The sequence below is a fragment of the Apteryx mantelli genome, chromosome 8 (assembly GCF_036417845.1).
Source record: "Apteryx mantelli isolate bAptMan1 chromosome 8, bAptMan1.hap1, whole genome shotgun sequence".
Taxonomy (NCBI): Eukaryota; Metazoa; Chordata; class Aves; order Apterygiformes; family Apterygidae; genus Apteryx; species Apteryx mantelli.
The window spans coordinates 26428663-26454091 of record NC_089985.1 but is presented as its reverse complement, the minus strand read 5'-3'; the positions used below and the strand labels follow the sequence as shown (position 1 = coordinate 26454091).

Below are 25429 nucleotides of genomic sequence, written 5' to 3'. Positions count from 1 at the left end.
TTTAGGAAAAAATAAACTGTTTTATTACCTTTGCCTTTATTTAATAACTTTGATATGGGACAGCTATATAGTTGAGTTGTAAACTAAGAGCCAAAAAATTACTTTTTTTTCTATTCTATTTCTTTGACGTTTCTAAATATAGTCCTGATGAAGCCTCATTGTTCTGTAACAATATCAACCCAAGACAAACTTGCAGCACCATGGAGCATTTAAAGAGACAGACTCTGGTACATGTTCTCTTGCTGTTACGGAGTGATACAATAACTGGTGAGGAATGAACACTTCCGAAAATGAATCAACTTGTTCCAGTAATTCCAAAACCAGACTAAATCAAAACACTTTTATTTTTTGCTTGGTATATAAAACTGATTCCCTCATGAAACAGAAGTATTAATTAGCATACAGTTCATTTGGAGAGGTAGATGGTAAGAGGTTTGACAATAGTAGCAATTTTACAGTTAGATTTGGCACATTAAAGCTAAGCTTTTGTACAGACTTCAAACCAAGCTACTCCTTGAGGCACTCTGTCCCTACACACATCAGCAGCTAGGAAAAGATGCTAAAAGATCTGAAAGACAAAAACAAAAGAAAGTAGTTAGAGAAGTACCAATCCTAAATGAAGCAACCCATGTCTAAAAACATGCACTGTCAGAGTATGCCACAGAGAGCTAGTTAGAAAAATTGGTATTTTTCCCAGCTGTTTTATAGGGCTATTAGATTACAAAATAACTTTTTAAAACCATGAAGCTATCCCCAAGGGTACAGGAAAATAATCAAAGCTGTTGTGAGATAACTGAAGCACTTTGTCTGCTGGAAGCCAGATCTTCAGAAAAACTTGTTCACAGTCACTTGACACCTACAGAAATATCAGGCATCTATTCTGCCTTTGAAAAGCAGGGGGAGTCTGGGTAGCTAACAATGAGCCCATTAGACAGAATTATACTTCCTTTTCACTCTACAGAGGTGGTGCTCACTGTGCAAACATGAACTCTATTGGCTCATCGTCAAAACACCAGGATTACAAATAAGAAATTGCCTATTTTGAGGAAATGCTTGCAAGAGATACAGTGAAGGAAAACAATTCTCTATATAGGTAGTATGACTAAAATTGCTGTTCCAGTGACTTGCCTGTAGCATCAGCAGAAGCAAGTGCTTGATTACAAAATCAGAAATGGAAGATAAGGGCTGTAATTGAGAAATAAAATACTAAGCCTTTTTAAGCTCTGTATGTGCACACAATTGAGACACACAAACCAAACATACTTCCTGACATCCACACCCAGGAACTAGTAGTTATTGGCAAAGCTTAGTGGAGAATCATAGGTAGCACAGATTCAACTATAGCTAATTTAACTTCTTATAAATATTAAGGTCATCAGTCTATAATGCTGACAAGTTATTTGATTTCCTCCTTCTTGAACTGTTGCTCCCAGCTGAAGCCATAATAGTGTGATCATAAGTCAGTGTCCAAAATACTTATCTTTGAAATAAGAATAGTTAAGGCTCACAGTAGAAACAACTTTAAAAACTACAGGAACTCTAAAACACATTTCAGTTACACTACTATAATGCATTGCTCAAGATAGTCTAGGAAGTGTGTGTGTATGGGCGAGGGGGGGGCGTTAATACAATTAAGCATCAACCTCTGTACTCTGGGTTTTATTAGCATGAACTGCTTGTATTACACACAAACTTTCTGGAAGCTTTCTGCAGTCTGCTTGAAGGTAGTGAATGGTTAAGTTCTCAAATGAGAGAACAATTTTAACAAATCTGATTGTGGTCATCTTTCTTTAAAGCTATATAAATAACACAACTTACATCCAGCAAACTACAATTCTTTGGGTAATGCAGGTCTGCTACAAAAACAGAATCCCTCAAGGTTAAGACTCACTATGAGGTTTCTAAGGGTTATGAACTATTAAAGCACATCAGGTGATTTGAAATAATGTTGTATATGCTGTCACCCCCAAGAAATGCAAGGTGAGGGAGATGGTAAAATTTTTATGCATTTGTTATATGCGAAGCAGCAAATTACTGAGATTCAAACACTCTTGGTTAGAATACTGTGGATCTAAACCCCACCCAGCTTTCTATAGAGGTTAGTCTAAAACTTAATTACCAGAATTTTCAAGCAATACCAGACTAGTAATTTAGCTTCATAGTGATAGCAACAGTGTTAATCAACCTATAAAAGTTTTGGAATGTAAATCGAAATCAAGAGTGAGCTGTTTCTAGTTATTTATACTGCCTATCCATGTAGTAGCTTATTTAAGTGGAATACAGGCCTTGATACAATTCTTGGACTATATAGCCTTTCCTTTTGAGTTAGAGGAAATGTCCTATAGAGGACAGTGTTCTTACTTTAAGACCACCACTAGCCTACTCTTGGAAGTTCTCTTCAAAAGTTTTAGTTTAGGTAGCTTGTCAAGAAACTAGAAGAAAATCCTAAGAACCAAAGTCTGCTTTAAGTATCTGCTGCAATCTGAATTCACCAAGTACACTGTCAGGCAATAATTCTAAGTGAGAAAATGGAAACAATACCCTTAAAAGGAGGGAAGATACAGCACAATTAATGTCAAGCCAGGTTAGTCAAAATAACAGCTCACTAGTAGCCGGCCCTGCTACTTCTGCTGCTGCAGCAATAGAAAGTGGTTGAGGCTCTGCAACAGCTAAATGCCACTCACAGTGCTTATGAACAGCATTTGTACAGTCCAGTGCAGAGCTACCACCATGGTGTGGGAGGAGGGGCCCAAAATGGGGATCTAGACCGACAACAGCTGCAGAAGTCAGATGTCTCTTCTCAATGTTTTTAACACAGACAGCCTCATTTAAAGCTAGCTATTTTTAATGACAAAACAAGTTTATGAATCATAATTCAAGAACTTACCACTGAAAGATACCAATGTAGTTCACATAATTACAAAAATGAACAAACTTTCTGGGGTCTGAATGGATTTGTACTTGAAGATACTCCTGTCAGTAGGGGATCATGTTGTGCATTTTGCAGGCAGAACTGCTTCAAGTCTGCTGCAGCCTGAGAAACCTAGTCATAATAAAGTCTGCATTAGTATTCACTGACCGCACTCTTTACAGAGGATATAACCTACATCACAATGGATGAAGAATGCTGTTACATGATTCTGGGTTATAGCTAGGTTGAATTTATACAGCAGTTTCATCTCACTTTTTGGTTTCTGACTAACAAGAAATTGTACAATACTGGAACAAGAATTCATTTGGAAAAACTTTGACACTGAAAACTTCCAAGCATGAAACCGTATGAAAGAGGAGCCACATCTTGAAGATTGCTTTGTAACACACACAAAGATCATTGTTCCAGCATCAATTCTCTTTAAAAGGACAGCCTGTAGTTTAAGACTCTCTACCCCAATTAACTGGCATTTTATTTTCCCTTGGAAAACTATCCTTACAATGAGATAGCGTATTAATTTTATTTTTTGGTAGGCTGTACCTACCTAAGAACAGTGAAATAAATTCTTTGTCTTTCTCTTCCTTGCTGTAACCCTGAACTGCTCATAGAAAAGAATTATCAAACTGAAGGAAACTAGCATCTTTATTGATATTTTTTACTTGCAGTTTCCTCATAGTCTGCCTAATATGACACAGGGCCTATCGCGCACAGAAAAACGCACGCAACAAATGGATTTAATATGTCTTGCAGCTAAGTCTCCATTTTATAGTGCGATGTTCAGGCCAGGCGAGGCAACCTGTTGTCAGCCCCGACTCCGGCAGCCCTTTTCGACAGGGCTTTGAAGGAAAGAGACACTCCCCAGAAAAAGGAAATGAAAGGGGAGAGTAAGGCATGTCCATCCCATCCAGGGGAGCGTTTCGGCCGGGGAACGGCTCCCGCCTGCCCCCGCCTGCCGCGGGACACCCAAAGGCCGCGGGGAGCGAAGGGCGCGGCGGGGCCGCCCCGGCCCCGGCCCGGGGGGAGCGGGGAGGGGCGCGCGGCCGCCCGGGGCCCGGCTCGGCGGGGGAAGCCCGACGGCGTGGGGGAGCCCCGGGGCCGCCGCGGAGAGTCGGCGGGGCAGGCGGGAGGCGGCGCGGCCGCCCCGTTCCGGCCCGGCTGCTCCCTTGCCCCGCGGCTGGCGACGGGGAGCCCGGGGCCCCGGCGGCGCCGCGGGCGGTAATGGCGGCGCGGCCGCCCCGTCCCGCCCCGCCCCATCCCGTCCCGTCCCGTCCCGTCCCGGCTCCGCTGCTCACCTTCACGCGGCTCACGCTGGCCTCCAGGCGCAGCTGCTGCACCACCTTCTTCATGGCCGCCACGTTGGAGGAGCCCGACATGGTGGGCGCGGGCAGGAGCGGCGGGGGGCAGCGGCAGGCGGCGGGCACACCCAGCCCCAACTTTCCGGCGCGTCCCGAACTCTCCCGCCCGGCGGCGCCTGCGCAGCCGCCGCCCGCGCGCCTGGGGCCGCCAACGGCCGCCGCGGGGGGCGCTGCCGCCGGGTGCCGCCGCGGCGGTCCCGCAGGCGCGGAGAGGGGCGCGGAGCGGCGCGGCGCTCGGAGGCGGCCCGAGGGCGCCCGGCCCGGCCCTGTCCTGTCCCGTCCCCGCGGCTCCGCTCCGGGCGCTCCCCGCGGCGCCCCGCTGCCGGGCGGCGGCGGCCGAGGCCGATGGCAAGGCGTCGCTGTGAGGACTGCGCCGCCACACCTGGCAGAAACACGCCGCGGGGAGTTCTCGTTAGGGCTAGTGGGTTATGGCTCTTCCATTTCCGAGCCTGAATTTCCGGGGAAGGTTAAATTACTAGGAGAATGCAGTGCGTGGGCCTGGGGTCCGAAGTACTCCCACTGTGTGTCCGGGGGGGGGGGGGGGAGGGGGGAAGGGGGAATCCTACTTTGTTGGGGTAAGCTTCCAAGTGATTCCTGGGAAAAGGCCCCTGAAATCAAGGAAACACAAAAATGTGATTTTTTTTCATTGTCTACATTGGCAGATTAGATGAGAAAATAATATTCGGTCTAAGCTAGCAAATGTTGTTGATATTCTCAACTGAATTACTGGTTTGAAGGTTATTCTGAGACACAGTGAATGAAATTGTTAACTTTACTTTTGCCAGCATATTTGGTCCTTGACTGCAGCTTAGAAGGTGGTTAATATTTATTGCAGAAAGCATCCAAAAACGCAGATGAAGCCTGGAATAATGAAATGGAGTGAAAATTAGTAATACAAAATGCAAGAACTTGCATCTATATAGGCCTAATAAGAATAATCTCTTCTACAACCTGGGGTGTCTTTGGTGGTTGAGACTAGCTGAGGAGCAATGACGGGACGCGCTAGCCAGGTCGTTTGTGAATGCTCGTTGCAGTATAGTCATGAAAAGGACATAGAGCCTTTTAAGTAGATTTTTCCTACGGACGTGAAGAAATCTTAATTCCACTGTACAGAGCCAGGGAGAGACCTCATCTTGAAAGTCTGGTCACTTATGTCCAAGAAAATGTGAATTAGAACTAGAAGGGGTGCAAGGAAGAGCCATTAAGACGGTAAGAAGAGCAGAGAGCTTGTTTAGCAGAGTGTGGTGTTTTTAAACTAGCAAAGTGGAAGTGGAGAGGAGGTATGACTGCTCTCCAAATACAAGTATGATAAACCCAGGGAGGAGGAGCTGCTCGTGTGAAGGACGGCATTGGCACATGCACAGCGGGTGAGTTTATACCTGTGGAGGACATCCAGCTAGGCTGAAACTCGGAAGGTTTGTAAGTGATAGAATAGTGAGGTTCTGAAACAGCCTTCAAATGAGGGTGCTGAGAAGAATCCTAAAACACTAGGGTGGAGCCAGGGTAGCTTATGAAAGGATTTTTCCAACATGGTTGCCTGATACAGTCAGACTTCTTTGGAATACCGTATTTGGCCAGTCTAATATGAAATGTGAGGTATATGAATGACTTGGCTTCAGTTCATAGTAATTGCCCTCTTATTAAAGATAAATCCAGACCTTGCAAGAATCCCATTTTGTGTCTTTAGATACATGATGGAGTTGCATAGAAAATTATATGCGACTAAAGTATTTTTAGAAAAGGACAAAGAATGTTAGAGGAAGTATTCCAGGGTAGATCCCCGCAGAGCTGTATGGCTGCGATTATGTTGTTCACCGAGTTACTTAGGTGATCCTCGCTTCTGTAGGAGGTGTGGTGAGCCTGTTTGTCTACAGTTAGCTAGAAGCTTTCGGCCTCAGTCCATAAACAGCTTTTTTATTCTTATAAGTGGAAAAGAAGAAAAGTAAATTAAAATAAAGGAAATTAATGGAATAACCTCTCCCATAACAGATTTATCATGGAACTCATTCTTAAAGAATGCTTAGATCAAAAAGAAAATTAAAAAGTGCATCTGGCATTCACTGTGATCAAGTAGAGGGATCAATATGTTCAGTCGAATGAGGCCTCCAACATCACAGGTGAGAGTTCTTACACTTTTTAGAAAAAGTTTTTTGTTTCTTAAATAAAAATAAAAAAATACAAAATAAGCAACCTTGCAACATTTCTAGAAGACTTGAGAGAAAAAATTTTCTTTTAACATAGTAAACATAAAAAAATCATTTTTTTCCTTGTTTATATTTAGTAATTCAACAACTGCAGAAATATTTAATGTAGCTTATTTGCATGGCTTCTAGTTACAGGGAAGCCTTTTCAGAAATTTATGATCCTTGCTAATATAATTTTAGTTTCACCAAAAATGTTAAGACCCAGCTATTAGTAGTGCCATGACTATCAGAGGTTTGGGCACAGTCTAAGTGAACTTTCTCGGAGCAGGCTGAGTTATTCTTGTCACAGACATTACCGAGAGCACTTCTGTGCTTCCAAGATGGCTAATATTGTTAACAATGGTGAGAAATATTTTGAAAATTTTTTTGTGCTGGCAAGGTCTCATTATGCAGCTTTGTACTACCTTTGGATCAGGCTTTTAGGGCTTTGCAGTTTTTATGAGTTGAACAAGGTTGAAATTTTAGCGGAAGTATTCAAGTATCCGTGGTATACACTCTAGAGGATCAACTATTTTTGGTAAGCTCTATCCATTGCTGTCACAGTGACATGCAGCAGCAGCATAGGCTGTCTTTTCTCTCATTTTTATTGTTGAGCTTGTTCTAATGTGATTTTTTTTCGATGCTGAGCCTATTGTCAGTTGGAATGCAATCAAAATTTGTTCTGGTCATCATTTTCATCTAGAGCATCATTGTTCTAGTCCATGTACTAACAGCAAAGAAACAATACCTGCCTCTAGAAATTGAAAGTCCAACTAAGGAAAATAAAGCACAAAGGAAGAGGATTTAATAATATATCTATAGCTAGGATAATCTTTTCTTACTTGATTTAGTTGGTGGAGCTTCATGTTTTTTATGTCCCGGAAGAAGTGTGGAATTTCAAGCTGAATACAGTTTCTGCAGCTCTTTCTAATAAATTCATCTCAGCTGGATTTATAAGGTGAGTTTAGTCTTAGGCAAGAATCTATTGACAGCACCTATAAAACTTTTAACTTCACGTGCATGGTAGTTCCTCTACACTGTCCTTCAGTCATTTACTACCATCATTGCTCTACAGAGTAAAATTACATCTGTCGGAAGAGACCTGTTCTCTGATCATCTCCAGAGGGTAAGTGGTGCCTATGACTAGCATTATGCCTATTTGAACTACCTCAGGCTTAGCCCCATTGCAGCCCATGGTCTAGACCTCTGAAATGGGATTGCTGAAGAATAATTTATCTTGTAAAATCACAGTCTTAAATTCTTTCTCTTTCCTGGAGCCTGATTATCGGAATCTTGAATTTGTTTCTGCAGTAGGCCGGGTTCAAGAGGAGACTTGGAAAAGACTTGCTATCTCAGAAGAGCCAGTAACTTTCCAGGAATAGGTATATGAAGTTTTGAAGTCTGAAGAAAGAACTTAACCCATATTTCTAAAAGGGAAGCATTACAGCCCATTCAACCACCAGTGTATATCTTCTTTCTTTTTCAATAATATTTTTGAACAGTTGCCTGCAACCACATGTGCTATGTGTGCTCTCAGATAGCTGTTTGGGAGGACTTGCTACCTAATAATTCTCTAGGGTGCTATGCAATGCTACAGTAAATTAATATTAGCAATAACTAGCACAATGCTGGTATATCACTGTCTTAAAAAAAATTTTTTTTTAATCTTTTCTTATTATAATCTAGGAGAGGGAATAGCAATCATGCTGGTACTAACAATGTTTGAACATCGTTGATAGCACTGTCCAGTCATGTGCCTGATGAGTCTAGTATTGTGTGAGTCAGCTGAACAAAGGATTCTTAGATCTAAGCATAGTCCACTTCCATTAATCATAAAATTAGAGGAAAATATTAAGTGTGTAATCATCTATGGCCCCAAGTTCTCACTCCCATGGACTTGATTTCTCAGCCTCTGTGATCTTTTTATTTTTTCCTCATTCCTTACCACAGAACCCATACTTTTGTTATTTCTAGATGAGGTTGCTGCAATGAACTCTAGTTTGCATTACTTTTAGAGGAACACCCTGAAGCAAGTGATGTAGATGTGACTATTCTTCTGTTAGCTGGTGGCAGCAAAAGGGAAGAGTATTATACCTGGTTCCTAGCAGCTGCACTGGCAAGCTGACTATTTTCAGATATTTCTGCTGTATATCTCAGGAGCTATATAATCTAAGTAAATTTCTCCTATGCTACATCGTAGTTCCTTAAATCAGATGTATTCCCCTCTATTTATACAGCTCTTAGATTTCCATGCTGGTTTGGAAGGATGTTATCAGTGAAGGATGTTCAGTTCTAAAATTCCCTGTGAAAGAGCTTACATTTATTGGGTTTCAGGGGACAGTTCAAGGGGCATATCTTCTCCGAGCTTGAAAAAATAATGGTAAATGAGAGATGTTTGAATTATAGATCATCTGTTTTCTCATATCAGGTCGTGGAAGGATGTATATTGAATTATATGCTCCTCCTTCACATATTTCTTTATACATTTGAAATAAATGAATAAATTAGGGCTAACATCTGCAGCAGATATGGACAAAAAGAGGATGTGGAAGCAGTAAACAGAAGCTAAATGCGTGGTGCTAAGTGTATAGGGACCAAGCGGTGTGGCCTAGATGTGTCCACTCAGCAGAATGCTTGATCTTGGGTCTCCTTTGTCGTGTCCCATGCTCCAGGGCAGAAATATGATCTTGAGGAGGGTCCTCTAAGTCCAGGGTGATTGAAATAATGTAAGGGCAGCATTGTAGCCCACTGGAGTACTGGGTGAAACTTTTATAGGCTGAAACTGAGAGTATTTTTTGCATACTTTGGCTGTGAAATGAAGGCATATAGGACTCTCTGAGAGTGCAAACCCTGCTGGGGTAATATTGAAGGCCTGTCCAAGCAGAGGGAGCTGAACCTGCTGCGTTCTTGTCTGTACTGAGAATGGCATGTGCTGTCCCCAGACTATGTTTGTGCATTGCTTGAAGGGTGATAGCTGGCCTGGGCCAAAACCATGTTAGACAGTGTACTAAGCAGCATGGATGATCAGAAGTCCTAGGCTGCCTGAATTTGCTCTCTGGTTTATTTTATGTTGCAGCACAGAAATAATCAGGATTGCTTATGTTCTGCTGAAGAACTTGTGCATTTCTCGTGCGCATTTTGTTTTATTCTGTGGAGATGCTTTTTATTCTGTGGTGATTTCCATACTGAGCTCATACTTCAATATTTGCATGGTTTCCAGTAGTACATTAAATGATGTAATTCATATTTGCATCAGCTCTCTTTCATCCTCTAGCTATGGTAGAAATCTTTGCACTGAAGTGTTTGGTTGTGATTTAAAATACATTTACATATGTACATACATGCACACACCCTGCTCTAAATTTGTGTTGGAGAAGATAAAATCAAAGGAATGTGTCTGGCATTTAAAGTGGACAGTGATGAAGTCTCTTCTAGTGCATAGTGCCTGAAAGAGTATGTTCTACATTGTTGGACCAGCCCCCCCCAACTTTGCCACCTAGATGGAAATGTTTTACTGCGGTTTTGATTGCTTTTGTTATTCATCTGCAGACGAGCAAAAGCATTATAAAGGGGGTCCTTTTCAAGTTTCAGGTCTTTCGATATTCTCTTTTTGTATGGGTTCCTAAAACATGAACATTGTCAGCTAATGTTATGACAGCCTTTGTAATACAGTCTACCATAATTTGATGCAATATCCTGACTCTACCACACCAAGACTGTCTTACCTGTATGTAATTAGATTCAGTTCCAGGAGCATGGTTCCCATTTTTGGTCATTCTCTTCATGCAAGCCAATGTGTATATAGCATTATCTTCCCCCTCTTACTAACTAGCCATCGTTATTTGATCTTACAGATGTATTAATGAATAACAACATTCTAGGGTGTCTCCTTACATCACACTAAGAGTGCTGCGGGAGAAGCTTGGAGAGTACCTGGGTGGAGTTGCAGTTGCAGATAAATTTATATTTTTAAAATGCATTGGGAAAAAACTAGCAGTGGTAAGTTAATACTTTTTTTTTTTTCCTCTAGTGCTATTCTGCTTTTTGATGTAAACAAAGGGTTTAGTTCCTGCAGATTAAATACTATCACAAGAAAACAGGGATAACTTTAGGAGCACTGCTAGCATTTGTTCTTACACATGTTGGAGCACAAGCTCTTATCAGAACTACTTCCTCAAACACAGGCACAGCTGGCCAGGTATATTAGAAATATCTTTTAAAGCATCAGACGTAATTTTTTGCCATCCGGTGGAAGATACCAGTTTGATAAATCAGTAGATTGATTAAATATGACAAATCTAGTTGCATACAAGAAATTCCGCACTATGGTCATTATTACCAGTACATGGTTAAGAATATGGTGTTGGAAAGAATTTTCAATGAAAATTGCGTGTGTCAGAATTCCTCTAAAGGTTCCTGCTGTGACCTTCGCAGTGGCCTCTAAGATCAGTCTGTGGCTGGACACTCCTCTGTGTGTACATTTCTGGTTAGTCCAGTAATACAGCCTGAGATTTATGCCATCAAAAAGCTACATCTCTAAATCATAACTGTTCCTCACATTGATTCCCTGCGTAGTTAGTTATATTAAAAGTTATAGCTAAAGATTAAATAAAGTTGAAAATCAGTCTAAATGTTTATTATATAATACTTACGTCACTTAAATCTTTGCATAAGTACAGAATACTTTTTTCACCTCTTACTCACTTCTAATTCTCACAGATTAGGAAATTAATTACAAGCTGTAAATTTGGTGCTGTTCTTTATCTCATTTGTAGTCATCACTAAAATTACCCCATTGAAGACTAGAATAAATATTAGTAATGTGCAAAAGTTAGTTAGAAAAATATGAAGACAAACTGAAAGATTGTGACAGGATGTTAATCTAAAAATATGCAAATGTTTTCAAACAATTCAAGTGGTTTTAACTGGGTGATATTAAGTAAAATTGTATATTTGCTCCCCCACTGATAGTTCTGATGTAAATGGAGAAATTTTGCAGCTCCACTGAAAATGTCAGGAATATAATAAAAATTTTCTTTGTCAATTAGAGAATTAAAGATATTAGTAGAAACAAGTGAAGATTTTTAGCAACAAATTAAAGATATAGTTTTAATTTGGGGGATTTACTATTGCTTGATATTTAACTTTGTAAGGAAGGGTAAAGCAATAAACCAACAAAGTGGTTTATTTGTTGTTTAGGGTCATGGTAACCTCATGCAATTATATCTCCATGATCAAATATTTGTTGAGGTTTTTTTTACAGTCTTCTGTTTCACAATAGTAACAATGTAAGCAATACTAAGAGCTGCACCCTACTTGCAGAGTAAGGGCCTTTAAATGAAAAATAAACATAAACCAAAACCTTGTTCATTTTCTCTTCATTTTCTTTCATATAGTCTATGAATGTAACAATGAACCAGTGGCATTGCCTGGCCATAACTGAGAACAGAATGTGTCCCCAAACTTAGTTCAGTTTAATTATTTCATTATTTAAATGTAAGCTCAGATTTCTTTTTCTCTACTGAAGTGCATACATTGATTATCTTAGATTTTGTTTTTTAGGAGAACTATGTTGAAATCAGAAATTGTATCACACAATGGAAGTTGTATCACACAATGGAAATTAAGATAAATGATAAATTCAAGAAACAGAAGTGTTCAGGAGAGTTGTAGATTTTTTTTCTATATACATTAAATATTTTGCAATGTTATATAAGGTGAATAGAGCATACAAACTCATCATTTCTATTCAGATTCAACTTGAAGCAACTTCTGGTGAAGACAGTTGAAGACTTTCTTTTGCTGTGATAGTTGGATCAGGTCCTTTGAACCAAAGTGCAAAAGATAAAAATGTTTATTCAGATATCCATGTACTCTTGTGGATCTGATTTAGAGTTTGAAAACTAGACAAAATGTTTTTGTGCCATGTCAGAAAACAAAATAGTATTCTGTGTTGTTTCTCCCCGATCAGGCCATTCCAGAAGACAATATTGATTAAGAAAAATGTAACATGTAAAGATGATGACAGAATATATAAATTAAGTGATATTCAACATTACTGTTAAAAAAGTATTTTATTGGTTACACTTTCATTCTTCATCTTCCAAGGTGAAAGCAAAGCAAGAAGCAGAACTGGAGCTGAAGTCATTTGCTCCTCCTTATGTATGTATTGTATGGCTTTTAAACTACCATTTTCTAAAACTTTTTACATTGCACATTTCTTCTTTCATGTCTGATTAACATACTGCATATTTTAGGCACTTTATCCTGAATTATATTTATTACCTGGAGTGGAATACTTTGAAGATGTTTATCCATTATCATCATCAACTCAAGAAAGACATCACTTTAATGCAGAAGCTAGTAGGTTTGGTCATGGATCAAGATTATCCAGTCTTCCCCCCGCAAAAAATGAAAGAAGTAAACGATTTTTAGAAAGCAGACAAAACAGTCATCTGCTAGAAAATCAGGAAGCGCACAGTTCTGGGGAATGGGGTGAGAAAGAATCTGTTCTGGTTTTGCACACAAATCATGATCAAGGCCAGAACAACGGGATTCAAGAAAAACAGATTCAGCTTAGAGAGAAAGGTAAGTTTATCCAATGTAGTGAAGGAGAAGAAGAGAAGAATAACTACTATGGTTAACATTTGCAATAAAATAATATTTCTCTTTTTTGATGTCAATTATTATGCAGATCAAAATGGATCCAGTGGAGCTCTCTTTGTGCCAAGTAATTCAAATACTGCAGATGGGGAATCTGGGAAGAACTGTATGTTATTACAGAACTCTCAGCAAAATCGTCTCAGCCAGGATCAAAAAGGGCATAATGCTCCCGAATGGAATGACAAAGCCAAAGGAACTGCTCTTACTCTTCATGTAAACCACAGTGATGAACAAGGCCAAAATAACCCAACCCCTACAAATTACATTAAATATCAAAAGGGTACTGTTCCTTGTCATCTTTTTGTGAAAGCACGCTTTTTAGAAAGTGGGCACAGCAAATGTAAGATTAAAAAGAATCTTTAGTCAAAGCGTAATTTGGAAAATTGCTGTCAGAACAGTATTCTAATTTTTTATTAGAAAAATATCTTTCAAGGAGCTGTAGTTTTTACTTTCTATTAGCCATTCTTTATCACTATCTACTGGTATAGGAAACACTTTAATATAATTGATGCATTTGTCTAATCTTTTTTATATGAAAACAAATTACTAAGCTGCCGCTTGTTATTTGTAAAGCTAGGAAGATGATCCCATAATTATAATTCAAAATGAATTTTAAATGAATAAATCCTGTTATCAACATATCAGGGAAAGCAATTTACTCACTTCCACTTTCATTGTCATTTTATCCATGACTACATCAATACTGGAGGGAAAGTGTTTCCTCCCCTCCCTCTGATATAATGTTGATCTATTTTTATACTATTGAACAGTGTGATTCTTAAGACTGAGGTGAGAGGACTCTTTGACTGGACTGCATGGAAAATAGTACAAAAGTATGGGGGGGGAGGCTTAAAGCACATAAAAAGTAGCTAAGCTAACAGTTCTATGCCAAAACCAAAAATGTTTTTTGAAAGGGATCTATTAGCTACTACTTTCTTTAAATTAGGGTGTCTTATGGATACTAGAGGCCGTTAAGTCTCTGAACAGTTATCTAGTATTCTTAATATTCCTAAATTTTTAGTAATGGTGAAGAAAGAAATGGTGGAAATATTTAAATTGGATTTGAATGGCCATTGTTATAGTATTAGCAACAAAATTGTAACTTAAGTTGTTTTTGAAGAAATAGTTTTAAGAGACAAGTCTCAATATTTGAGTAGAATTTTACTGCTAATGTACAAAGGTGGCCCTTGTTCTATTATAAATTTCTAAAGAGCAGTTATTGGATGAGGCAATATTCAAATTTTCATAGGCATGGGCACCTTGTAGAGCTTAACTAAAACAATCCTCTGGATATCCAGCACTTTGAATTAGAAAACAAAATTTGGATATTGTGATTTTTGAGAGTTGTCTGGAGAGTGTATTAGACAAGGCTTTCTCAAATGACTTTTCAGTAATTTCAGTTTCCAATCATAATCTGTCAAAAATAGCTTTGTCCTTCCATCACCGTATTAACTGAAGTATGAGTTAGGTAAATACACACACACACACACACACACACACACACACACGTGTGTGTGTTTATGTGTATACATACATATATATATATATGATTGATAAGTTTTATATATATATATATATAAAATATATATGACAAGTTTTCTGAAATGTAATTTTGAATGATGAAGGCTGTAAGATTTTGTCAGATAAAGTAAAGGTAAAGTCATTCAGCACCTTTCTTTTGAAATATTTGTTTATTTTGTGGCTATTTTTAAGCAGGTAACGTTTATTCGTTAACATATTAAATGCAAAACATTTTGCTGTCCCTTTCTTTGCTGGCTACAGTTTGTAGGGAATCTTCAGTTGCTTAAAGGTAGAAAGTGTTAGATACGGAATTAATTTAGGGAAGGTGAAATAATTAAGTGGTTTCCTTATCTGTGTTATCATTCCCTGTACTAGTTACCAGAATTACTTAGATATAAACTCTCAAAAACAAAAAGACCATTTTTCACCTTTATTTCTTTCCTCTGTTATTCATACAACATTGCCATACCCCAGAGAAAAGTTTATTTATTGACTTGATTCACTGAATTTCTAATACAGGTTGGAAAGTCAAGGTATTGGCACTCAAGAGCTTGGGTTTTTTTGAGTGTAATCTAAACATTTTGATCATTTTCTTGTCAAAGAACTAATCCCCAAATTGCCAGTCACAAACATGGAAAATAACGACCATCAAGAAGATACCAAACCAAGAAGGAACAGAACACAGGATTCTGGAATTCCTAAAACGTGGGAAGAACAAACCATAGGACATATACATAATAACCAAAGGTTAGTAAATAATGATTCTGATCAAATAATGGTTAATATTAACTTGTAACTAGAAACTTATTTTAAAGACTTTAAATAAATGAAAGAAAATGGAAAAGAAAAGCATTTAATTGCATAAATTTTCACTTGCTTCTTTGTTTTATCTTCAGCTTGCAACAGTACAGAACTGGCAAGTCTGTAGCTGATCCTGGTGAAAAACAGGATAATCAGGTGTGTTTTCCCAGCTAACATGTATTAATAGTGTGAAGCAATAAACACAATCCTCCACATAGAAATAGTCTAATTTTATCAGACAGCTAACTCATTAGAAAGATGAAATATTCAAATACAGGCTTGAGAATAATTCAGAAAAGTTAATTCATACTCTGCTACTTTGCAGATTTGCTAATGAAAAACCAACTATTTATGAAACAACGAAATCCTCAAAAGATGTTATTGCTGTGATTATCATTTAATAGAAACTAGATATACAGTAATTATCTCAGTCTTATTAATGTTAGCTGGATTTTTTTATAGTTGCTTGACAATAATGTTGTATTGGTTTTATTAGTGACATTTTTATAAATTCATATTTGTTATGGGATAAATCTTAAAAGTCTTTACTCAAGCAAAACTTCTGATAAAAGACCTCTACAATTCTTTAAAACATATGTACAATACAGCATAAGTGGAACATATTTAGGAAGATAAAAAGCACCCACATGCAATCATATATACACCATTAAAACACTGATATTAGGGAATAAATAGATACAACTGTCACATATGGGCTCTTGCAAAGAAGTGATTTTTGTCTGGTAGTTAGAAGAGTGGAACGGTAGTGGAGTCTTATGAAAATAATAATGGAATTGAAAATCCGCTTTTATAAATTTTACTTTTGAAATGGGTGGTCCAGCCTTTGCTAAGCAATGAACCAGATGTCAGGCTTCAGGTCAGTTACTTCCAGTCTCTCATGGGAGTGTCAGTAATTCGTGGGTTGTGGACATGCACAAGAATATTTAGAGATAGCCTACATTTTTCTGGAGGAGAGAAGACAGGGAGAGTGGATGGAATCATCCTGTAGGCTGCTTTTCTGAAAGGAGAGGAGACTGAAAAGAAAGGACAGTTTGCAACATTTTCACATACCGTTCTGCAAAGCTTTTAAGCAAAGAGGGATTTCAGGCACGCTGACCTTTCTTCAGAGATGCCAAACTTGTCTGTTTTGCCTACTTCCATTTGGTCTAATAAAAATATTACTTCTCTCACCAAAAGCATATATTCTACTACTAAGTTTTTCATCTGTGGATTTGCCTTTGGAATTAATTATTGTTTCAATTTTCACCCTGCTTTGGTTATTGAAAAAATATTTTTAATGTACTGTTTGTGCTCAGAAGGAACCTCATACCAATTATGTAAAGTACAGTCTCCAGTAAGAATTCTTTCCTTACCACAGAGAATTGGATATGGCAAGTGTTAATGGATGTATCTGCATAGTTTATCTACTGCTGTAGAATGTAAAAATTAGCTGTAGATAAATGCCTTAATTTGTCAGTGAAAAGAAATTTATACAATACAAGATTATAGGAAATCTTGGAATTTGGTAATTTTTCAGGGGTACTGAAAGATTCACCACTTAATAAAGTGTCTCTCTCAAATATGTGTGAAATAGCCTGTTCTAGTTATAAAATATTGACATTCTGTTTAACTGATACATGGCAGTGTGGAGGTTCATATTTAACTATGTTTAACTCTTTCTGTATCATTTTTATTAGTTGCTAAATAAAATATTATTTTGTCAACTCTACAAGCCAATGTGAATTTCAAAAAGAAGTTTTTTCTTCTAAGTTCTTTCTTTCTCATTTACCATCCCCAAGGATTAAAGTGCTTTGGGCCAAATTTTGCCCACATGTTCCCCTCTGCAATTTTGTTTGCAGAGGTCTAGCTGTTTGGAATTTAGTAATCACCTCTACTGATGATACAGAATAAAAAAGCTTACATTCAGAATTCAAATCCAGCTCTCCCATTCATTCAGGTCACTTACAGGCAGGGCATAGGTGTGTGGGATGACTGATGATAGCTTATAGTTCATATTAACTCAGATAAAGGCTTTTCTCATGTGCAATGTAACTATTTAGGATTACAAATTATGTTCTTATTGTTGTTTCCTTTCACTCTCTAGGCAGATGAGAACAACCAAAATCATCTTACATGTCCAAAAGAATATCTTTCTCCTCCTAGCCCACCTTTTCTGGCACTTTCTGTGAATCCAGCTCAAGTTCCTGCAATTCAGGCAGAAAGTAAGTATATGCATCCAGAAAATCAAAGGGGAGTGAACTGAATCAAAACTGAACAGTTAATGAAGACAAAAATATTTATTTTATGAAAGAACTTGTATGTATGTACGTACATTTGTTCACAGTCTTGTTACAAAGGTTAATTTGTGGTTGGAAAATTCCAAGCAGTTATCATTACATAGCTCTTCATAGAACATGGCAGAGGTTCCCAGTGCTTGAAAACTCTCTTGTGGATAGGAGGAGGTAATAAGCGAGATTGGATAAAATACTGTTGGCTCAAGTGAGAATGTGGCTGACTGCTACTAGTATGGCTAAGGATCATCGCCCATGATCTAGAAGGAGGATAGTGAGAGGGTAGGTGATTGACCCATTGTTGCGGACTAGTAAAAGCTTGAAATACCTCATTCTGCCTATAATTGAGTTTAAGGAAAGATTTTGCTACAGCTTACATCACAAAATATTTTGAGCAGGAAATAGTACTCTAGAGGCTTTTCTGGCCTCATGGCAACAGTTTTCAACATATGCAATATATAGCTGAAAACGTTCTGAAGGTAGTTTTAGTGATACATAGTCTAGGCATTTAAAGGGGTATTTACTTGTTCGTGTGCATATGAATGGCTGGATGCATGCTGGATTTCTCTCATTTTTTGGCTGCATTATGAAAATCTTGATTGATCATTCTCACTTACAGTATCCAAACACTTGCTAAATGTAATTATATTTTTAGAAAACAAGATGGCAGAACAACTGCAGCAGATGAAGAAAGACAGAAGATGCATGGAAAAAACTAGAGAAGACCTGATCAAAAAAGCCAGGGGGCTACTGGAACAAAATAAGCTGAGGAGATACCACGGTACACTTTTCATTTCTGTTGGAACTTCGAATGACTGAGAAGTGACACTAAAACCAATGTGAAGATGTTTGTCTCTTTGTCAGTGAGCTTAATTATAGAGAGAGCAGTTGGCTAAGCAGTAGCTCTTAGAAGGCTTATTTGTATAACAGTACGGTAGAAAGATTCAAGGTGGAAATGTCTGCTTCCACTTCTTTGTGGCAGTCTTATATATCTAAAAAAAATCCTGGCTTTTATAAACCATTAAAGTTAAGTCACATATGGACATAGAGTATCCAGAGAGCTACTTCAGACTTCTTCATTGTTTGAGGCCCAAGGCAATTCACATATTCTAAAACTACCTTTAATAATGGTGCTTACTCAGGTTTTGTTAGGACTTCCATTCAATCCACCAGCATAATACTTTTTATATCTCCTATCAAATGGTATTCAGCATATGGCATGGAAATTATAAGCTGTCATGACAAGCTTGACAGACCTCATTTTTTAACAAGGGTAGAATCTCATTGAAATCCTTCCCAAAATTTCGTGTTAAAATTTTCAAGTTTACACTTAAACTAGTCTCCCTAAGTCACATTCCAGTTTGATACAGAGATGAAGTTTAATTACTTCAATGTTCTGAGAGCACTGTCTTTGTACTTAAGTACAGCTGAATCACTGGGAGTCACAGCTAGATCACCTGTAGCTTTATTGAAAGGACAAGCCATTTCTTCCAGCTATTCTCTAAGGGCATGGCTACACTGCACTCTGCAGCATAATGAAGTCATATTTTAAAAAAGCAAGCTTGGGTACTAGAAGCAGAGAATCTGTGGTAGCGTGGAGCTGCAGGCAAGCTAATTTACCCTGCTGAGATAAGTCCTAAATGCATTGTCTTAAATTATGTTATACAGTTAGGTAAATTAAAGGTTGTTTCACAAGGATTCAAACAGCTTCTGCAGGTTCTTACAGAAGTGCCTCTACCTCCCAATTATTTTAGTCAGACTTGTAGAGTTTCATAGGTGCTTTCACAAACATGTTTCTTCACAAGGTATGAAGGGCACACCATATACTGTAGGAACAGCAATATAGTCTATATTTAATTTCCTCCTAAGACTGTCACAGTGACAGTCACTCTAAGTTGTATGTTCTGTAGTCCTCCAACAGCTGGATTCTTTTTGGTAAGTAGCTGAGAAGAAGTTTCCTGCTTACCTAAAGTAAGCCTTGGAAGAAAGAAGCATTTAAGACACATTGCAGACTGGCAGATGTATCTTGGCCATACGACTGCCATATCAAATATGGGGGGTACATATGTGCCAGTCTTTGATAATATATTAACAGTGTAGCCCAAGGAATCATAGTTAAATGTAAAGGTAAATAACTGTTTCCCATAAATACTCAAATTCTACATAAAGCTCCTATTTCTGTTACTTTGAAGCTGGGGACTTCAGATGGTGTTGGGCGTACCAGTCTTCACAGGTCTGGAGCTCTTTTTCAGCCAAAAAATGCAGAACTACCAGGATGAATGAAATTTAGGTTCTGGAGCTTCTGTCATGTCTCAGAGGACAGATAGAGCTTTTTGTTTAGGTGATTACTTATTCAGAAAATTCTGTTGCAATTTGTAACAAATGTCACTTTAGCAAAGACTTTAACTAATGAAATCTACTGCTACATTTTATTATGCGTTTTGGCCAACTGAATCTTGTAAGATCAGTTGGTTGTTACTGTCTTCCAAACATCTTATGATAAGGTGAACAAGACTAAATAGTACTATGGTTTTCCTATGTAGTTCGTGAGGAATGGAAAAAGAAGTACTTTGAAACAAAGAAAGCTACAGTTTCACTGGAGGACATTTTAAACAAACTACGACAAGATTTAGAGCTTTACTACCAGAAATTGCTTTTGCAACTGGAAGCCAGAGATACCCGAAAACGACCAAATAACACAACAAATTCCAAGGTATTTGTGCATATTATTTAATCTTTTTACACGACCTGTTTTTATATAAAATATAAATGCCAAAAAACCAATTCATCATCAGCCAGTGTATAAACTAGCTCTAAAAACCAAATGTCTTTCAGTGAGCTGAGGTGGGGCCAATACAAAATTACTGCATCCCATTCTTAGTAAGACTAAAGAAATGCTTGAGTCTGACCATTTGAGTCTTTCTGCTTTGTGTTTGTATGATAGCCTCTGATGGCAAAAACCCCTTTGTTCAGTGCGATTAATGAATTGTTCAGTTCTACATGGGTCTCATCATCCCCAATTTCAAGTACAGAGATAATGAATTCTAGTTGTGTTTGGAGGAGAAAAAAAAAATCCCTGAGGCATTTGGAGTGGTTGCATCTGAACTGTTGTGCAACTATGAGTTCTGTGTTAATGGAAATACACTGTTGGTGTCAAATCATGGGCAGCTCAGAGAAATAAATAAAAAGATACAAGAAATGGGGAAAACACCCCTCCCAATAGTTAAATCTGCCAGTTTTCTAAATGTTTTCATAGAAGCAAGTCTGCCAGCAAACTGAAACTAGAGTAGGAAAAATAAACTGTAGGAAGCATATGTAATATCTTATGCTTGCATCTAAAAGCTGGGATACGATCTAAAATATATAATATATATTATTGGAACTGTCTTACTTTTATATTTTAGATATTTATATTATTAATAGGGTTGATACAATGTATTATTAGCTATGTTGGGGTTCAGATATGTTATTGCTTCTTTTTGGGGGGCCAGAATTTTGGGGCATGAGGGTTTTTTTGGGCATCTTTAGCTAGGCACAAAGAGATTATACAGGAAGGATATGCACAGCTTAAATGTATAAAGCAATTATTTATTGGCCAACACACAGAAGCTAGCTAGGATTTAACAAGCTGTTAGGCTAAGCTCTAAGTCTGCTCTCCACCCCGATAAGTCACCGAAGGAGTCTCTGCTGGCGAGGCAGGCATCTGTCAGACGGGGAAGGGATGGTGTCTGGGCTCTGGGGAACAGATCTTTGGTGCTGCTGGGCTGGCACCTTCCATCGGCTCTTTCAGCACTGGTGACACTGACCATTCCACCCAATGATCCAGTGATGCCTGAGCAGCCCCCCACGAGACTGATTGCCCTCCTGGTGTTCTCCTTTGCCATTGTGTATCTATCTTTCATGTTTTCTCAGCTGTCTGAGCCAAGGTTACACAGCTGTGCTGTGTCAGAGGTGGGCCTTGGACCCTTAAACACAGACAGCTAAACCCCTTGGGGGAGTGGGAAACAGGGGGAGCTTACAGCAGGAGTTAGCAGAGGGCTACAGTTACCACCTAATGACTCTTTGTAGGAGCAGCCTGATCGCATCATTTGCCTCAGCTGGCACTTTAGTAGTATTTTTAAAGGCTTGGAACATCAAGAGAAGATTACCACATGCGTACCCATTCCTCAGGGTTACAGACTCCAAGGGTGACTTACTTACACTAGCCGAGTATCAGAATGTCCATTTTGAAAATACGAGTTTTAGTTTTACAGGTTAATTCAAACAAAACTAGGACCACCCACAGCTACTGCTGAAACGATGGGTTTATCTGCACTAGACGTTCACATGGTGTAGCAGTCCCATCAATAAATGTGCTGCCTATGGGATAAAGTGATGATAAGCCTGAGAGGGGAAAAAAAAAGACTATTTATTTGAAGTGTGCTTTTTTATTATATGTGGGAAGTAGCCATAAAAACTGATGGCAAAGTGCTGTGTTATTACTCAAGAGATCTGATCTGGATCTTAACTTCCTAAAGCAATGGGGAAAGGAAGAACTTTCACACCTAGCTGAAGGGCTCATTGTTGAAGAGAGCTGCCCTCTGTGGAAGAGCAGAGTGTTTACAGACTAAGGCGTTTAAAACAAGATAGCCAAGCATGTATTAGAAACTAGAAGAAGGTAGAAGAGTTGGAAAAAAGAGTTTAGGGGAATTATTTCTCAGTGGGGAATTCACACCTATGACTGAAGAGATACATTATCTAATAATGCAGAAATACATTAAAGCTTTTATGTTGTTTCACATAGAATAACACAATCATCCGGATTATTACAGTACAGCATGATATTGATCAACTGAGGAGGCAGCTGGATGACACAAAAATGAAACTTGTAATAGAAATCAAGGTACTCTGCTTTTATCCTAGTGAGAATTTAATTAAAACAGTGGAAATGTTATTCTGTATAAAAGTGCAGATCCTCCCCAAACACTGGAAGACATAAATATTAGCTGAACAGTTCTTATTTTGAACATTTGTTTATGGTATTGGTTGTCATTGTAGCTTTATCACTTGAACCAAATTGCTCCAGAACTTCAGGTTATTAGATGATTTTGAATGCATAGCATTCAAGCACTTAAATTTTCAAGGTACTGTGTAAGCTGAGTTTTCACAGTCTCTCATTAAAATTCCCGTTTCACTGTAAAGGTAATTGAAGGAGCATATTAGGTCAGGTGCAGATCAGTGGCACACCATGGCTGGAAAAAAGAAATCCTAGTACAAGGAACAAAATGGAAATGGTGGTCTAGAGTGAAAGCAGCTGGCTTCACCTTCCAGCATGATCCTGCCTATGGCTTCCTCTGGAAGGTGGATCATGGTAGAGGCATTTGCAATAGATAGATAGCTTTTCAGCTTTGAATTCCTGAAATCTGTGTCTTCTATGTGGCAGAGAATACCCACACACCTTATTTAGTCTAGGGTGGCTGTATTCGTCATACCTCCTAAAGCTGGGCCATTGTATAACAAGAGTGGAAAGAAGACTGAATTCCAGGGTTGACTCTTGAAAACTCCAAGACGAAGTACAGAAGAAAGCAGTGCTAGAACTAGGCTATCTAGTTACATATGAAAGATTTTAAAGATGAAAAGATATAGTCTATATGCAGCCATCCCATATGAAATTCAATCTGAAACGCATATGCATGTCACCTCCAAAAATTTTTGTAAATTACAATTCCTTAAATTACTGGTTCTTCTGTAGATGAGAAAACAGGCAGCATCTGATTTACGAGCGCTGAGAGCAGAACTGACACAGAAGAAGATTCATTCGGCTTTTATTCTCCAGTTTGGAAAATCAGGAATTTAAGGGAATGACATAACTTTGCATCTGTAAGGTCTACTGAAGCTGTGTAATGCATATAGAAGCTCAGAATTTCAAAGCATTTGTTTTTATATTTTTAAAGTTCTGTTGTAAAAAGACATCAAATATGTAAATATTGTTGAATTTGTATACTAAGTTACTGAGGTACTACTGCAACTCACTTCTTTTTAAATCTCACTCTTATTGTAACACTACTCAGCTACGTAAACATGCAGTTTAACATAGTAATGTGTCTAAAACAAAACCAGATTACTTTATAAGTGCAAATTAGTGAACTGTGTAATATCACATAAGTATGTTGATAGTCTTTTGTAAACAAAATATTTGCTAAGCAAGTATTCCTATACAAAAGTCTCCTGTTCTGATTTTGGGGCATACATATTTAATTCTTGAATAAATTACATTTTCTATAGGAGTAGAACAACAGTAATTTTTATTTATCTATTGATTGACTAGTATTTTTCTGTCATCACAAATAAGATTATCCATGTGTTGTGCAGTATGAACAAAATCCCAGACAATCTTATTTCATATCTAGCAGTTTTTGTTCCTTTTACAGGAAAGCTGCATGGAGAATAGTCAAGTCTATAATTAGTGGAAGATGCAAGCTTTGTCTTGGACAATTGTAATGATGATCTTGATCCGATTTACTTACAGTATTGTATACTGTTTTCCTTCAAGTTTGTACATGTGCTCCAAGAACAAATCTCTGAAAGAGTAATCAGAAACCTTCTTGCTAGTCATTTTTTCCAGCCCTCCCATTTGCTTCTTTGCAGTTCAAGGTATTATTACATTAAGCAGAACAATAACATGCTAGCAGTTAATATCAGCTAAAAAGCTGACAGAGCTGTGTTTATTACTGCAAGTGAAACACCTCAGGAAATCAGTAATAGGATAAGAAAATTGTGCAACTCTCAAAAGGAGGAACTTGCAATGCCTTGAGCCAAGCCACCCTTTTTTAAATTTATTTTTTAAAGAAAAGATTTAACAAAAAGTTTTAAGTATTAAAGTATTAAAACAAGCACATTTGCGCAATTCAAGATTGAACCGTCCTATTTAAAAAACAGGCAGTTCTTCATGTTCTTGTTTTTACATATGAAAAACAGCTTAAGCCATCCCAATTCTGCTTCTTGAAGTAAGCATTACAGAAACTAGTATTAGCAGTAGCAGCAGAACTAAACTAGTAAACTAAAAAGCATAAGAGTAATCTTAAAAGCAAAGCAAAGGAATAGGAAATTCTCTCAAGTTTTAATACATGAAATCCACAGGTAGTTCCAGTTTTGTGTGATATAACTCTGTCACTACAGATTAGATTGTCCTATATGCTTTTAGAAACACATGGAATCCTGCTGCAGCTCCCCAAGGGCTGAAAACTCAGGTATGGTTCTACAACATCATCCTGTCTCATTCATGGGAATATGGTAGAACAGAAACAGGCCAATGCACCTTCAGAAGGTGCACCTCTATCCTCACCTGCATCAACTTTCTCCAGTGCTGCTGCTACTCTTAAAAAATAAAAATAAAAAAAAAATCGAGGTATGGATATAGGATTTTGAGATGGGCAATGAGCTAGAACCCACAAATCGTGGTTGGTTTTTGCCTTAGAGCAGGCAACTGACCACTTGATCACTTGAAAATCTGACTGCTTCTCCCCACCCCTACAAAAATCAACTCATGATCCTTGACTGCTACAGGAAGGAGAGTTTTGTAATACAGTCATCTTGCCTTCAGTCAGCATTTTGTAGTTGTGCTCTTCCGCTTCAGAAAACCTCTTAATGTGATCACAAATATCTCATGTTATTGTAGCATAGGAACATAAATGATTATCATAA

General features: G+C 38.2%; 1 protein-coding gene and 1 long non-coding RNA gene across 4 annotated transcripts; one reads left to right on the top strand and one right to left on the bottom strand.

Moving 5' to 3' along the window:
• Nucleotides 1–326: 326 nt before the first annotated feature.
• Nucleotides 327–4310, bottom strand: LOC136992556 (uncharacterized). Its single transcript, XR_010884899.1, has 2 exons — nucleotides 4225–4310; nucleotides 327–568 (listed from the first exon to the last, which is right to left on the bottom strand). It is a non-coding gene; the product is annotated as an uncharacterized lncRNA (long non-coding RNA).
• A 608-nt stretch (nucleotides 4311–4918) lies between these two features.
• SPATA1 (spermatogenesis associated 1) lies at nucleotides 4919–23593 on the top strand. 3 transcript variants are annotated; one of them, XM_013961182.2, is made up of 13 exons: nucleotides 6380–6404; nucleotides 7322–7428; nucleotides 10352–10469; nucleotides 12579–12632; nucleotides 12728–13058; nucleotides 13165–13413; nucleotides 15257–15401; nucleotides 15551–15611; nucleotides 17560–17677; nucleotides 18402–18527; nucleotides 20290–20459; nucleotides 22530–22628; nucleotides 23478–23593. In XM_013961182.2, exons 1-13 carry the CDS (start codon nucleotides 6384–6386, stop codon nucleotides 23580–23582), a joined length of 1704 nt encoding a protein of 567 aa, XP_013816636.2. In that variant the 5' UTR covers nucleotides 6380–6383; the 3' UTR covers nucleotides 23583–23593. The 3 variants fall into 3 exon arrangements, with proteins under 3 accessions (XP_067157099.1, XP_013816636.2, XP_067157098.1); XM_067300997.1 differs by having other exon boundaries at nucleotides 22558–22628; nucleotides 23478–23556; XM_067300998.1 differs by lacking the exons at nucleotides 7322–7428; nucleotides 10352–10469 and adding an exon at nucleotides 4919–5654 and having other exon boundaries at nucleotides 6277–6404.
• The last annotated feature ends 1836 nt before the right edge of the window (nucleotides 23594–25429 follow it).